Here is a 14,495-nt window from a genome sequence, read left to right as displayed (position 1 = left end):
AATTTTAAAAATCTAGTGTGATTCCAGTTTCCAGCTATGTATGCTCTTTTGGATTGTGTTTTCTGGTAACAGTGTCACTGGTCATCTGCCTCCTCTGCTTGCCTTAACATTCTGTGCAGAACTCAGTCATTGCTGAGGTTTTAAATAAACAATGAATTTTCTCATGGGTGTGTAGATTAGCCTTGGGGTTCAGCCTCAAACTTTGTGGCATATATAGATGTGAATAATGCATATAAAAGTGAAAATAAGGACTCCAAAGTGAATGACTTGAAGACTTAAAATAGTAACACTTTTGATTCTTCCAGTTTTCATTATGAAAGAAGATTTTCAATGAGCCCACAATAATATGAGTTTTTACTCAAGAAAAAGTAATTTTCATGGATATAATTATGTCTGCATTAGTCAGGGTACACCTATTTTATAAGCTTACTTTGTCGCACAGGGACTCATCAATGCATCACCTTAAATAACAAGGAAGTTTAGTTCTTCCTCATGTGAAGGTCTGAAATGTGTGTTCCAGATCATGCTAGTCAGCTCCACCTGGTCATTCAGGGCCCCAGGTTTCTCCAGGTTGTTGCTTCTACCATCCCCTGGGGATGGCTACATGGTAACCCTGGTTGTGCCATGCCTAAATAATGGCTGGAAGGAAGGAAGAGAATGTGAAGTGGGCATACTCACGATCAGAAAGCCTAAACCCAGAAGTGGCATACATCTTTCCATTCTATTGGCGAATGTGGCTTTACCTCATTTCAGGACCTCGGAAATAGGATCTAACCAAGTTCTTAAGAAGAGAATAGATTTTAGTGTGCAACTAGTACACTAGCCTCAGCCACAGTAGCCTTTAGTTTTTATACAGTCATCCCCTGGTATCCACAGAGGATTGGTTCCAGAATCCTCCTTGGAAACCAGAATCTGAGATGCTCAAGTCCCTATGTAAAATGGTGTTGTATTTACATAGGACCTGCACACATTCTCCCATGTACTTTACATCATCTCTACATTACTTATAATACCAAATACAACGTAAATGTTATATAAATAGTTGTTATACTGTGTTTTTTATTTGTATTATTTTTATTGTTGTATTGTTATTTCTTATTGGGTTTTTTCCAAATATTTTTGGATCCACAGTCGAATCTTCCAATGCAGAATCTGAGGAGATGGAGGGCTGACTATATTTTCATCAAAATCTGAATATTTTAACAAACAGTATGGGAACTTATCGTATTCATTTCTACAGATTATGGAAGGCTTGCTATTTTCATGAAGCATCCAAGGATGGGACACTTCACAGTTGAATTCACTCACATATAATTTTGGAACATCTGCTGTGTGCTAAGCACCCTCTGGGCTCCAGGGATGGAGCAGTAGACCAGGCAGACAGGGCCTGGGTGGTCAGATCCAGGCCCAGGACTTGAGTCACCTGGTCCACTTTCCACTGAAAAGATAGAGCCATTTGTTGTGAAATCTTTTTTTTTCTTTTTCTTTTTTTTTTTTTTTTTTTTATGAGACAGGATCTCTCTTTGTCACCTAGGCTGGAGTACAGTGATATGATCACAGCTCACTGCAGCCTCTGCCTGCTGGACTCATGTGATCCTTCTGCTTTAACCACCTGAGTGGCTGGGACTATAGGCCTGAGCCACCATGCCTGGCTAGTTTTTGTATTTTTTGTAGAGACATGGTCTCACTATGTCTCAAACTCCTGGCCCCAGGCAATCCTCCCACCTCGGCCTCCCAAAATGCTAGGATTACAGGCATGAGCCACTATGCCCGACCTGTTAGCTATTCTTTAAGTGAAGTTTTTCTTCCATGAGTCTTCATCTTTGCATGCCAAAAACAAAAACAAACAAACAACAAAAACAGAACAAAACAAAAATAAAAAACATTGGAATGAATACAGTTAGATATAATTAAGCAGTCAGATGCCCTGAAAACCTGGGTCATCTCAGCAAACACTTCCAGTTGTGAAATTCCATTTCTAAAATTGGCAGCAAAGCTTTCTCAGATCCTCAAAAAAATCTCCAGCCTGAAATAATGGCCTGGCGCCGAACATTTGACTCTTGTTGATGGATAGCCTTTGTTACGTGGATTACTCTTGGCAGCCTCATTGTCAGTCTGGACATTTTATTTCCCAGTTTGCAAACATTTATGTGCTTTAGTGTCAGGCAAAATAACATACCCTGTTTTTATGGAAAGGCGTAACTCCTTTTAGCCATCCAGGGTGATTTATTAGACTATACTACATGTCTGGATTAGCATTCTCTAATTTAAAAACATATTTTTTAAAAGATGGATTTTTTTTTAGCTTTATGTTGTTGATAGATAATAAACTCATTTTGGCAGCCATTTTTTTTTCTTTTTTTTTTTAATTTATTTATTATTATTATACTTTAAGTTGTAGGGTACATGTGCATAACGTGCAGGTTTGTTACATATGTATACTTGTGCCATGTTGGTGTGCTGCACCCATTAACTCGTCATTTACATCAGGTATAACTCCCAATGCAATCCCTCCCCCCTCCCCCCTCCCCATGATAGGCCCCGGTGTGTGATGTTCCCCTTCCTGAGTCCAAGTGATCTCATTGTTCAGTTCCCACCTATGAGTGAGAACATGTGGTGTTTGGTTTTCTGTTCTTGTGATAGTTTGCTAAGAATGATGGTTTCCAGCTGCATCCATGTCCCTACAAAGGACACAAACTCATCCTTTTTTATGGCTGCATAGTATTCCATGGTGTATATGTGCCACATTTTCTTAGTCCAATCTGTCACTGATGGACATTTGGGTTGATTCCAAGTCTTTGCTATTGTGAATAGTGCTGCAATAAACATACGTGTGCATGTGTCTTTATAGCAGCATAATTTATAATCCTTTGGGTATATCCCCAGTAATGGGATGGCTGGGTCATATGGTACATCTAGTTCTAGATCCTTGAGGAATCGCCATACTGTTTTCCATAATGGTTGAACTAGTTTACAATCCCACCAACAGTGTAAAAGTGTTCCTATTTCTCCACATCCTCTCCAGCACCTGTTGTTTCCTGACTTTTTAATGATCGCCATTCTAACTGGTGTGAGATGGTATCTCATTGTGGTTTTGATTTGCATTTCTCTGATGGCCAGTGATGATGAGCATTTTTTCATATGTCTGTTGGCTGTATGAATGTCTTCTTTTGAGAAATGTCTGTTCATATCCTTTGCCCACTTTTTGATGGGGTTGTTTGTTTTTTTCTTGTAAATTTGTTTGAGTTCTTTGTAGGTTCTGGATATTAGCCCTTTGTCAGATGAGTAGATTGCAAAAATTTTCTCCCATTCTGTAGGTTGCCTGTTCACTCTGATGGTAGTTTCTTTTGCTGTGCAGAAGCTCTTTAGTTTAATGAGATCCCATTTGTCAATTTTGGCTTTTGCTGCCGTTGCTTTTGGTGTTTTAGACATGAAGTCTTTGCCCGTGCCTATGTCCTGAATGGTACTACCTAGGTTTTCCTCTAGGATTTTTATGGTATTAGGTCTAACATTTAAGTCTCTAATCCATCTTGAATTAATTTTCATATAAGGAGTAAGGAAAGGATCCAGTTTCAGCTTTCTACTTATGGCTAGCCAATTTTCCCAGCACCATTTATTAAATAGGGAATCCTTTCCCCATTTCTTGCTTCTCTCAGGTTTGTCAAAGATCAGATGGCTGTAGATGTGTGGTATTATTTCTGAGGACTCTGTTCTGTTCCATTGGTCTATATCTCTGTTTTGGTACCAGTACCATGCTGTTTTGGTTACTGTAGCCTTGTAGTATAGTTTGAAGTCAAGTAGCGTGATGCCTCCAGCTTTGTTCTTTTGACTTAGGATTGTCTTGGAGATGCGGGCTCTTTTTTGGTTCCATATGAACTTTAAAGCAGTTTTTTCCAATTCTGTGAAGAAACTCATTGGTAGCTTGATGGGGATGGCATTGAATCTATAAATTACCTTGGGCAGTATGGCCATTTTCACGATATTGATTCTTCCTATCCATGAGCATGGTATGTTCTTCCATTTGTTTGTGTCCTCTTTTATTTCACTGAGCAGTGGTTTGTAGTTCTCCTTGAAGAGGTCCTTTACATCCCTTGTAAGTTGGATTCCTAGGTATTTTATTCTCTTTGAAGCAATTGTGAATGGAAGTTCATTCCTGATTTGGCTCTCTGTTTGTCTGTTACTGGTGTATAAGAATGCTTGTGATTTTTGCACATTAATTTTGTATCCTGAGACTTTGCTGAAGTTGCTTATCAGCTTAAGGAGATTTTGGGCTGAGACAATGGGGTTTTCTAAATATACAATCATGTCATCTGCAAAGAGGGACAATTTGACTTCTTCTTTTCCTAACTGAATACCCTTGATTTCTTTCTCTTGCCTGATTGCCCTAGCCAGAACTTCCAACACTATGTTGAATAGGAGTGGTGAGAGAGGGCATCCCTGTCTTGTGCCAGTTTTCAAAGGGAATTTTTCCAGTTTTTGCCCATTCAGTATGATATTGGCTGTGGGTTTGTCATAAATAGCTCTTATTATTTTGAGGTACGTTCCATCAATACCGAATTTATTGAGCGTTTTTAGCATGAAGGGCTGTTGAATTTTGTCAAAAGCCTTTTCTGCATCTATTGAGATAATCATGTGGTTCTTGTCTTTGGTTCTGTTTATATGCTGGATTATGTTTATTGATTTGCGAATGTTGAACCAGCCTTGCATCCCAGGGATGAAGCCCACTTGATCATGGTGGATAAGCTTTTTGATGTGTTGCTGAATCCGGTTTGCCAGTATTTTATTGAGGATTTTTGCATCGATGTTCATCAGGGATATTGGTCTAAAATTCTCTTTTTTTGTTGTATCTCTGCCAGGCTTTGGTATCAGGATGATGTTGGCCTCATAAAATGAGTTAGGGAGGATTCCCTCTTTTTCTATTGATTGGAATAGTTTCAGAAGGAATGGTACCAACTCCTCCTTGTACCTCTGGTAGAATTCAGCTGTGAATCCATCTGGTCCTGGACTTTTTTTGGTTGGTAGGCTATTAATTATTGCCTCAATTTCAGAGCCTGCTATTGGTCTATTCAGGGATTCAACTTCTTCCTGGTTTAGTCTTGGAAGAGTGTAAGTGTCCAGGAAATTATCCATTTCTTCTAGATTTTCCAGTTTATTTGCGTAGAGGTGTTTATAGTATTCTCTGATGGTAGTTTGTATTTCTGTGGGGTCGGTGGTGATATCCCCTTTATCATTTTTAATTGCATCGATTTGATTCTTCTCTCTTTTCTTCTTTATTAGTCTTGCTAGTGGTCTGTCAATTTTGTTGATCTTTTCAGAAAACCAACTCCTGGATTCATTGATTTTTTGGAGGGTTTTTTGTGTCTCTATCTCCTTCAGTTCTGCTCTGATCTTAGTTATTTCTTGCCTTTTGGCAGCCATTTTTAAAGCACTTTCGAAGGTAATTGGGCCCTCAGACAGCAGGAGTTTGCCATAAGAACAGTTTATCTTTGCTTCTTTTTATGCTGATTCTTACAGAGTTTAGTCATGAACTACTCTATCTGTCCACTTCTCTTCAGCTGGAAAATGTATATACATTCATAGGCTACTTCATTATTCAAAGAAAAGATGTTTATATTCATAGATCATTTCATTATTCAGGGTAATTGTATATTAGTGACTAGAAAGATTTACCACATATACTTTGTGGCAGAAATATAGATACTCTCAGATCTCATATATAAACTTTTTTTGACATTTATTATCACCCTATATTAAATGAGAAGTTGTATGTCCAAAATGTGGAGTGAATTGTAAGAGATCCTGGTTATTTTACTCAGTTAACAGTTTTCCTAAAGGAAGATTTTTCAGAGGTCAGAAAAATTAAGGATTATGGGCGACCTTGGTAAAGGATAGGGTAGATTTTCTAGGAGGAAGGGATAGCTTGTGGAAAGTGGTGGAAGTGTTGAAGAATGAGGTGTGTTGTGTGTTGGAGGAAAGCAGGCCTTTGGCTTGGTAGAGAGGGCCAGTGAGTACGAGGGCGGGGCCAGAACAGAGTGACAGGCTGTGTGTGGCCCCTTCCAGAAGGTGCTGATAGAGAAGGGTAGTGACTGGTCAGGGTTCCCTTTTAAATCAATCCTTCTGGCTGTGGAGAAGGCAAGATTATTAGAGGGGCATGCTTAATCAGCAAGAAGACCAAGAAAGAGCCCATTGCCAGCCAGACAAAAGCTGCCTGAGGCCAGAACCCAGGTAGTAGCTGTATGAAGGAGAAGGGGATGGAAAAGCACCAGGAGGAAGAATCTGCAAGACATGGGGAGCAGACAACATGTGCAGGGGCAGGGAATGGAGAGAGTGGGACGACACCCAGTCTAGGCGTGACTGCTGAGTGGGTGTTGGCACCTCCCAGAGAGTGAGCCCGGAAGACGGTGCAGGCTGGGGAGCCGGAAGGTAGACGGCGAAGCTGAATCCCACAGTACTGAGTTCAGCAGAGGTTAGGAACTCCGACCAACCTCACAGAGGGGATTTCATGTGTCAGTGTCAGTGGTCGAGAAATAATGAAATTATAATTGAAAAGTGATTGAGCCGGTACCTGTTATGGTGGGTGCAAAAGGCCGCGACACACGTGGGATTTGGCTCGCTGAAGCTGGAAACTGTTTGGACTCCTCTGTAGCACTCTGACCTCTAACTCTCTCTATCGTCTCTCTAGGAAACCATATCACCCAAAACTGGAAGCTTTCGTTAGTCACATGTCAAAAGGATCCGGAGCCTCTTTCGAAAGCCCCTTGAACTCCTTGCCTCTTTACCCAAATCACCCGCTGTGTGAGATGGGAGAGCTCACCCAGACAGGTATGTGTGACAGCCACGTGCTCGGGGGCTCCCCCACCCGCTCTTCTGCTTGCATACCTTCCGAGCAGTTCTCCTCGGCGCGGTGCTGTGCAGCTCAGAGGGGTAAGCAAGGACTGGCTCTGCAAGGAGCTTGGTCACCAGGGCCTCTAAATAAACATCAGAGTTATCAAAACTAAATAGAACCTTTCTCCTTCTTACAAAAACAATACGTGTTCATGAAGATAAATTAGGAAAGACAAGTAAAAGGAAGAAAAAGTTTAAGCAACCGTAATTCCACCACAGAAATAGGCCCTTAAGAGTAACCCTTCTTCCTGTGCTTATGCGCGTACACGTCTTACTAAACACACTGTTTCATAACCCACTTTTCCACTCAACACATTTTGGTAATATTTCCCTAAGAATAACTGTTTATCCACAACATCATTTGTGATAGCTCCATATTCTTTCACTCTGGATGGGCAATTGATCATTTATTTAACTAATCTCATGTTCTCAGATGTTTCTAACAAAACGTCTAATAGGTTTTCATGTACAAGACCTCAGGGAGGAAAATGCGTGGCACATTTCTCCTGCGCGTGGAGTTTGTTTGGCTGAGCTGAGTCCTCACGGAAGCGCAGCTTTCCCTCTGCAGCCCTAGTCAGACTATGTGCAGTCAGTTCACCGTCAGGGTAGGTTGGTGAGTTAACTGTGGAGTCATCTTTGCTGGGAATAGAGGAACAGGTGGTCCTTCAAGAGGTTTCAGTTTTCTGATTCTTCAGTCTAGAACCTGAGAGAACCTTCGCTTGGTCACCAGCCTTTATGGGTGAATTGGGAAGACCCATTGGCCATGTTCTGTTCTCATGTTGCATCAGCCTCTTAGGACCTCAGTGGGGATAGGGGGAGGGTCCATGTCCTATAGTTCGCCCTCTTAGGTTCTGCCGTTATTATTGGGGGAATGATATTGGGTGACAGAGTGGAGCAAGCTGAAGCCTCTGGAGGACTAGCCATGGATAAGGAGTTGTGTCAAAAGCCTTTGGCAATTAGTTCCACATGCATTACTTTAGAACAAGGGTTTTCATCCTAACAGATCCAACACCCTCTTTGATTACACAATTAACTATTTTGCAATCTCCCTCAACTATCATGAAGTGAAATTTAAATATAATATAACCAGCCAGGCATGGTGCCTAGCGCCTGTAATCCCAGCACTTTGGGAGGCTGAGGTAGGAGAATCATTTGATCCCAAGGGTTTGAGAGCAGCCTGAGCAACATAGTGGAGCCCCGTCTCTACAAACAATTTTTTAAAATTAGCCAAGTATGGTGGCACGTGCCTGTAGTCCCAGCTACTCAGGTGCTGAGGTGGGAGGACCACTTGAGCCCAGGGGACGTCAAGGCTGCAGTGAACCATGATCATGCCACTGCATTCCAGCCTGAGTGACAGAGTGAGGCCTGTCTCAATAAATGAATGAATGAATGAATGAATGAATGAATGAATGAAATCTCTCTATGCAGTTAATTATTTAAAAGTCATACCAGGGTCCCCAGCTATAACAAACAAAAAGAAACTGATTTATTACCTAATTATATGTGTCTCAGTATAAATGCTTAAGAACAGCTACACTAGAAAATAGAATGAAATCTTCAAATGCTTGTACATAAATGTGACTCTGACAGCTACAAATGCAGATGATTGATGGATGCTGTATTGGTGACTCTAATACCACATGTTAGGACATGGTTTTTCTGAAATTCTGATCAAAACAAAGTGTAGATGTTCCTTAGTTTATATTGTATTTCTGGAAAATTCAGCCAACGTTAATATTATTCAAAAATGGTTTTGTGCTCCAGACACGAAAAAACAGAATTAGATTCTACAGGCTAAAGTACTCAAATATGTTTTGTACATGATGGAGTGTCTTGTGCTGCATTCAAAAGTTTTGTGGGACAGAGACACGTGTCCTTTCTGGAGACTATTAGCTCCCAGCCCCCACCCACTAGGTGCCAAGAATGCCCTTCCCCATATTATTGTGATAACTCCACCCCCAAGCCCTGTCTGAAGGCAGTAGCACTCTTGCTGAGAACTGCTGGTTAGACTCTCTGGTTAAAAATAACAGAAACCACTTCAAGCGAAAAAGGGAAATTTATTATAAGGATTCAGGAATGACTCACAGACTCCAAGACCAAGAGTTTGATCAGACCTCTAGAGACTGGAACCAGGAATAAAAAAGCTCTCTTGTCCCTGCTTCTGTCTCTAATTTTTTGCTGTGTCTATCAACAGAATTACAATCCCAGCCACACACACACAGATGAATTTGCAAATCCAAATTCTTGAGAGAGAGAGAATCCTTGAGGTCCTGGGGTTAGCATCCATCAACCCTGGCTAACAGGTCAGGGTGACTGTGCAGAGAACAGGAGGTGAGAGTGCCAGTCTCTGGATCCAGGTGCTGCTACCTGAGAAGAGGCTGGAGGGTTGGTCCTCACACACCTAATCATTCATTCAGATCTTTCTTCTCCACTCATCTATCATCGTCATTGTTTCTAAATTAGTATTACTCTAGAAATCATTTTTGTAATACTGTCTGCTCCTGTTTCCTCATTCTCTTTTAATGGTCACTTTTATTTCTATTTTAAATATCATGAAAAATGCATGACTGTTGTAAACAGCTTTTGTCCCTGGTGCACTTATGGCAGCCCACAGTAACTATGTAAGATAAGATTGCTCACGAGTGCCTACCCTGTTGAAGATGCTTTGGCAGCTGCTGAGTGTGAGAGGGGTAGCAGGATGAATAGGACCCTCCTGCCTGATCTAAAGGAGCCTGCAGCTGCAGCAAACAATGCGTGTGGAGACAACTGCCCGTAATGCTGGATACTGCAGGGCCTTAGAGAGTAAACACAGGCCTTGGAGTCAGACAGACCTGTAGCATGGGGAGGAGCCTGTCTTCCCAGTGGCTGGTGGTGAATTCGATGAGGTAGCATGTGTAGAGTGCCTAGTGCAGTGCTGGCATATGAGAGGCTCCCAGTAAATGCAGTTGATGTCGTCATGGTCCAGCAGCATATGGGAAGAGGAAGGAATTATTAACTTGACCAGGGAGAAGACGAAGGAAAGCACTACAAAGAAGGTGGTGTTGGAGCCAGGCCCTGGGAGGATTTCTCTAGGGAGAGAAAGGGGAACAGTATGAACAAAGTCATGAAGATGCAGGCTATGTTTGGCAAGTATAAGAAGCCCTAAATAGCTAGAACTTAGTATTTCAGCATGAAAATGTAAGGGACTAAGAGCATAAAATTAGGACCAGATGGGGCCTTGGGTTTTAGCTCTGCCACTTTTTAACTTGAATGGTTCAAGGCCTTCATTTCTTCATCTATAAAATAAGGAAAATGGGGATAATAATAATAATCTACCTTCTTCATTGGGTTTTTGTCTTTCTGAGGGTTAAATGAGAAAGCCCTGGCACGCAGTAAGCACTCTAACTTTATGTGGCCCAACCAAATAAAATAGGCCCAGCAGCGAACTAGGGCGAGACACAGAATCTTAATGTTTGTCTCTCACGGTTTGCGTGTTTTTTGCAAAGCGTCTTGGAAATGCCGAAGCCTGTTCCAGCCTTTAGTTCCTGGGTTCCTGGGGGAGTTCTGCTCTCAGCCCTCTTCATTCACAGTAGGATGCAGACATCCTTTGTGGGTTTTGCTGAGCTGTTCCCTTTCCCGGGGGAATGTATTTCCCTCTGTCTCACGATTTTCAGCTGAAGTTGTCTCATCTTTGCAGTGGGATGTTTCATACTGTTTGGACATCTGGATAAACGGTGTCACTGGTCTCAGGGCCTGTGTGTAGAACTCATGCCCATGACAGATTGTGTCCTGTTACCTCCTCCTACAGGATGAGAGCTTGTTTTTGTCTTGGATTGCCTTCTCCTGCTTAAAGATAAGGCTTTTTCCAGTTTTAAACATTTATTATACTGTGATAGTTCAAAACTCAAACAGTACTAAGAGGTAAACTTTAAATTCTTGCTTCCACCCATGTTCCATCCACCTCATTTTTGTACCTCCATCACCCCCAAGGAACCATTGAGATTAGTTTCTTATACAATGTTCCAAAGTTTCTTTATGCAAAACTCAGGCAACTGCAAATACATATTCTTATTTTTCCCTCTCTTTCGTTTTAAAGGAGCATAATTAACATACTGCTCTACACTTGGCTTTTTTCAAGTATTCTGTCTGGGTATCAGGAGATTCTTCCATATCATACAGAGAGTGCATGTGTGTTGATGAGTCTCTAAAGCCCTCAGGATCAGGCAGAACGTACCCAGCAGGTTATCAGAGAACATTCGGTTGGCAGGCTGGGGAGGATGGGGTCATGGAGGGGACTCCCCAGCAGTGAGGAGACAGCAGCAAGCAGGGAATCTGCAGTCAGCCTTCGCCTGAGCCGTTTCCCTGAGCACTCCCTGCACACGGAGGAAAGCTGGACAGGAGGGAAAAACCTCTCCTTAGGCCCTTGCAATTACAGATATCCCCTGGCTGGGCGACTCCTAACCCTGAGACCCACCAGTCACAACACTCTCCCCAGGGAAGAGGCCGGTCTGGAGGACAGGTGCGAGGCAGATGGTCCAAAGGCCGTGGTTCCCAAGGCCAGGGCCCCACTCTGCTCATCCTTCATGGATACCCCCAAGAGGCTCCCTTCACAAGCTGTTGTGAACTGGAGTTTGTAACTTCCACACCACGGGGAAACAGGCTGGATGCCATTCTCTTGCACTACACTCTGCCCTAAAACACTCCAGAGCTGGACACGGACTCCACCTCCCCTTGCTGTTTCTTTTGCTCAGCTGGAAGTAAGGAAAGCTTTGTGTGCTTGTGTTTCAGGAGTCGTGCAGCATTTGCAGAACGGCCAGCTGCTGAGGGACATCTATCTAAAGAAACACAAACTCCTACCCAATGATTGGTCTGCAGACCAGCTGTATTTAGAGACCACTGGGAAAAGTCGGACCCTACAAAGTGGGCTGGCCCTGCTTTATGGCTTTCTCCCAGATTTTGACTGGAAGAAGATTTATTTCAGGCACCAGCCAAGTGCGCTGTTCTGCTCTGGAAGCTGCTATTGCCCGGTAAGAAACCAGTATCTGGAAAAGGAGCAGCGTCGTCAGTACCTCCTTCGTTTGAAAAACAGCCAGCTGGAGAAGACCTATGGGGAGATGGCCAAGATCGTGGACGTCCCCACCAAGCAGCTTCGAGCTGCCAACCCCATAGACTCCATGCTCTGCCACCTCTGCCACAATGTCAGCTTTCCCTGTACCAGAAATGGCTGTGTTGACATGGAGCACTTCAAGGTAATTAAGACCCATCAGATCGAGGATGAAAGGGAGAGACGGGAGAAGAAATTGTACCTTGGGTATTCTCTCCTGGGTGCCCACCCCATCCTGAACCAAACCATCGGCCGGATGCAGCGTGCCACCGAGGGCAGGAAAGAAGAGCTCTTTGCCCTCTACTCTGCTCATGATGTCACTCTGTCACCAGTTCTCAGTGCCTTGGGCCTTTCAGAAGCCAGATTCCCAAGGTTTGCAGCCAGGTTGATCTTTGAGCTTTGGCAAGACAGAGAAAAGCCCAATGAACATTCCGTCCGGATTCTTTACAATGGCGTCGATGTCACATTCCACACCTCTTTCTGCCAAGACCACCACAAGCGTTCTCCCAAACCCATGTGCCCTCTGGAAAACTTGGTCCGCTTTGTCAAAAGGGACATGTTTGTAGCCCTAGGTGGCAGTAGTACAAATTATTATGATGCATGTCACAGGGAAGGATTCTAAAAGGTATGCAGTACAGCAGCATAGAATCTGTGCCAATACAGGGCACTGGGAAAAGTCCACTTCTAGTTTTGTCTGTTGCTAAGGGTAGAAGATTATTGCTTTTTAAAGGCTAAATATTGTTTGTGGGAACCACAGATGGTTGGGGTTGAACAGTAAGCACGTTGCTGTAATGTGGTATGTGAATTTCTTGGTATAAAATGGCCAGTTCATAGAGGAATAGAAGGTATTTTGTCACAGCCAGACTTTGCTTAGAATGCCAGAATAATATAGTTCAAGACCCGAAGTCACCAATCCAAGTTTGCACTCTTCTGGCCTGCCCCATGGTACTATGTGATGGAACCAGCACACCTCAGCCAAAAATTTTTTAATCTTAGACATTTTTACCTTGCCCTTTCTAAGAATTTCTTAAAGTGATTTATCTAAAATAGGGGTTGCAAACTTTTTCTGTAAAGGGACAGATTGTAACTATTTCAGACTATGTGGACCAAAAAGCCACATACAGTCTCTGTCATAACTACTCAACTCTGTTCCTGAAGCAGGAAAGCAACCACAGGCAGTATGTAAAGGAATATGTGTAGCTGGGTTCCCAGGCCAGACAAAACAGATGGTGGCCAGATTTGGCTCCTGGGCTGTAGTTTGCTAACCCCTGATCTAAAAAATAGGCTATACTACAATTGCACTTCCAGCACTTTGAGAACGGGTTGAATACCAAGAATTATTCAATGGTTCCTCCAGTAACTTCTGCTAGAAACACAGAATTTGGTCTGTATCTGACACTAGAACAAAACTTGAGGGCAAATAAACATTGAATTAGAATGAATCATAGAAAACTGATTAGAAGAATACTTGATGTTCATGATGATTGTGGTACAAGATAGTTTTAAGTATGTTCTAAATATTTGCTGTAGTCTATTTGCTGTATATGCTGAAATTTTTGTATGCCATTTAGTATTTTTATAGTTTAGGAAAATATTTTCTAAGATGAGTTTTAGATGGCTCTTATTCCTGATGTAATATTCAGTGTACTGTACCTGCTTGGTGGTTAGAAGGAGGCTAGAAGATGAATTCAGGCACTTTCTTCCAATAAAGCTAATTATGGCTCATTCCCTTTGACAAGCCGTAGAATTGGGTTCATTTTTAAACTATTTTCATCAGTTTCAAATGGTAAATTCTGATTGATTTTTAAATACGTTTTTGGAAGAACTTTGCTATTCGATAGTTTACAGATCTTTATAAGGTGTTTTATATGTTAGAAGCAATTATGATTACATCTGTGATTTCTGAACTAATGGTGCTAATTCAGAGATATGGGAAGTGCAAGTGAGATTCTCTGGCGTCATTGGCATTCCAACTTTTTCTCTTTGTTTTTGTCCAGTGTTGCATTTGAATATGTCTGTTTCTATAAATAAATTTTTGAAGAATACCTATACTATACAACTCACGGTTTGTACCTGTAAGTCACTCGAGTTATTTTCAAGTGAGAGCCAGTATTTTATTTTTCCCCCTTCATTCAAATGTCATGCAGAGAACCAGTATTTTACAATTTTATTTTAACTGCTTCACTTATTGCTGAAAGTTGTGTTATCTCTCAAGTATTCGAAGACTACATGTGTTTTTTTTCTTCCCACTCACAATATATCTGAATTAGAACTGCTAAACACAGCTTGAAGATTTAAAAATAAGTGACTCAGAAGATTTTTTTAAAAATCAATTGATAGTATCTGTTGGTAAAAGTAAATATTGTGGCTAAGAGTCAACATCAGAAGTGTAGATAAAAGTTTTGTCTTCTAAGACACTGGTACACACAGCATTAAAATATCTTCCTCACTATCAAGTTCCGAGACACTTCATTCCATTACAAACACTAAGCACAGAGGTGAGATCAGCGGGCACAGTCATAGTCCT

General features: G+C 41.9%; 1 protein-coding gene across 6 annotated transcripts in view; it reads left to right on the top strand.

The window, feature by feature from the left end:
• Nucleotides 1–14,027, top strand: part of PXYLP1 (2-phosphoxylose phosphatase 1) — a 66,329-nt gene extending 52,302 nt beyond the window's left edge. For 5 of the 6 annotated variants that reach the window (XM_025375341.1, XM_025375337.1, XM_025375338.1 and 2 more), the window contains 2 exons: nt 6,683–6,822; nt 11,653–14,024. In XM_025375341.1, the coding sequence (XP_025231126.1) occupies nt 6,683–6,822; nt 11,653–12,590 (1,078 nt within the window). In that variant the 3' untranslated portion in view covers nt 12,591–14,024. Of the gene's footprint in view, nt 1–6,682; nt 6,823–11,652 lie in introns of all 6 variants that reach the window. The other variant, XM_025375336.1, reaches the window with a different exon arrangement.
• Nucleotides 14,028–14,495: the final 468 nt, after the last annotated feature.

Source organism: Theropithecus gelada, chromosome 2 (genome assembly GCF_003255815.1).
Source record: "Theropithecus gelada isolate Dixy chromosome 2, Tgel_1.0, whole genome shotgun sequence".
NCBI classification, from domain to species: Eukaryota; Metazoa; Chordata; class Mammalia; order Primates; family Cercopithecidae; genus Theropithecus; species Theropithecus gelada.
This window is presented reverse-complemented; position numbering and strand designations above follow the sequence as displayed.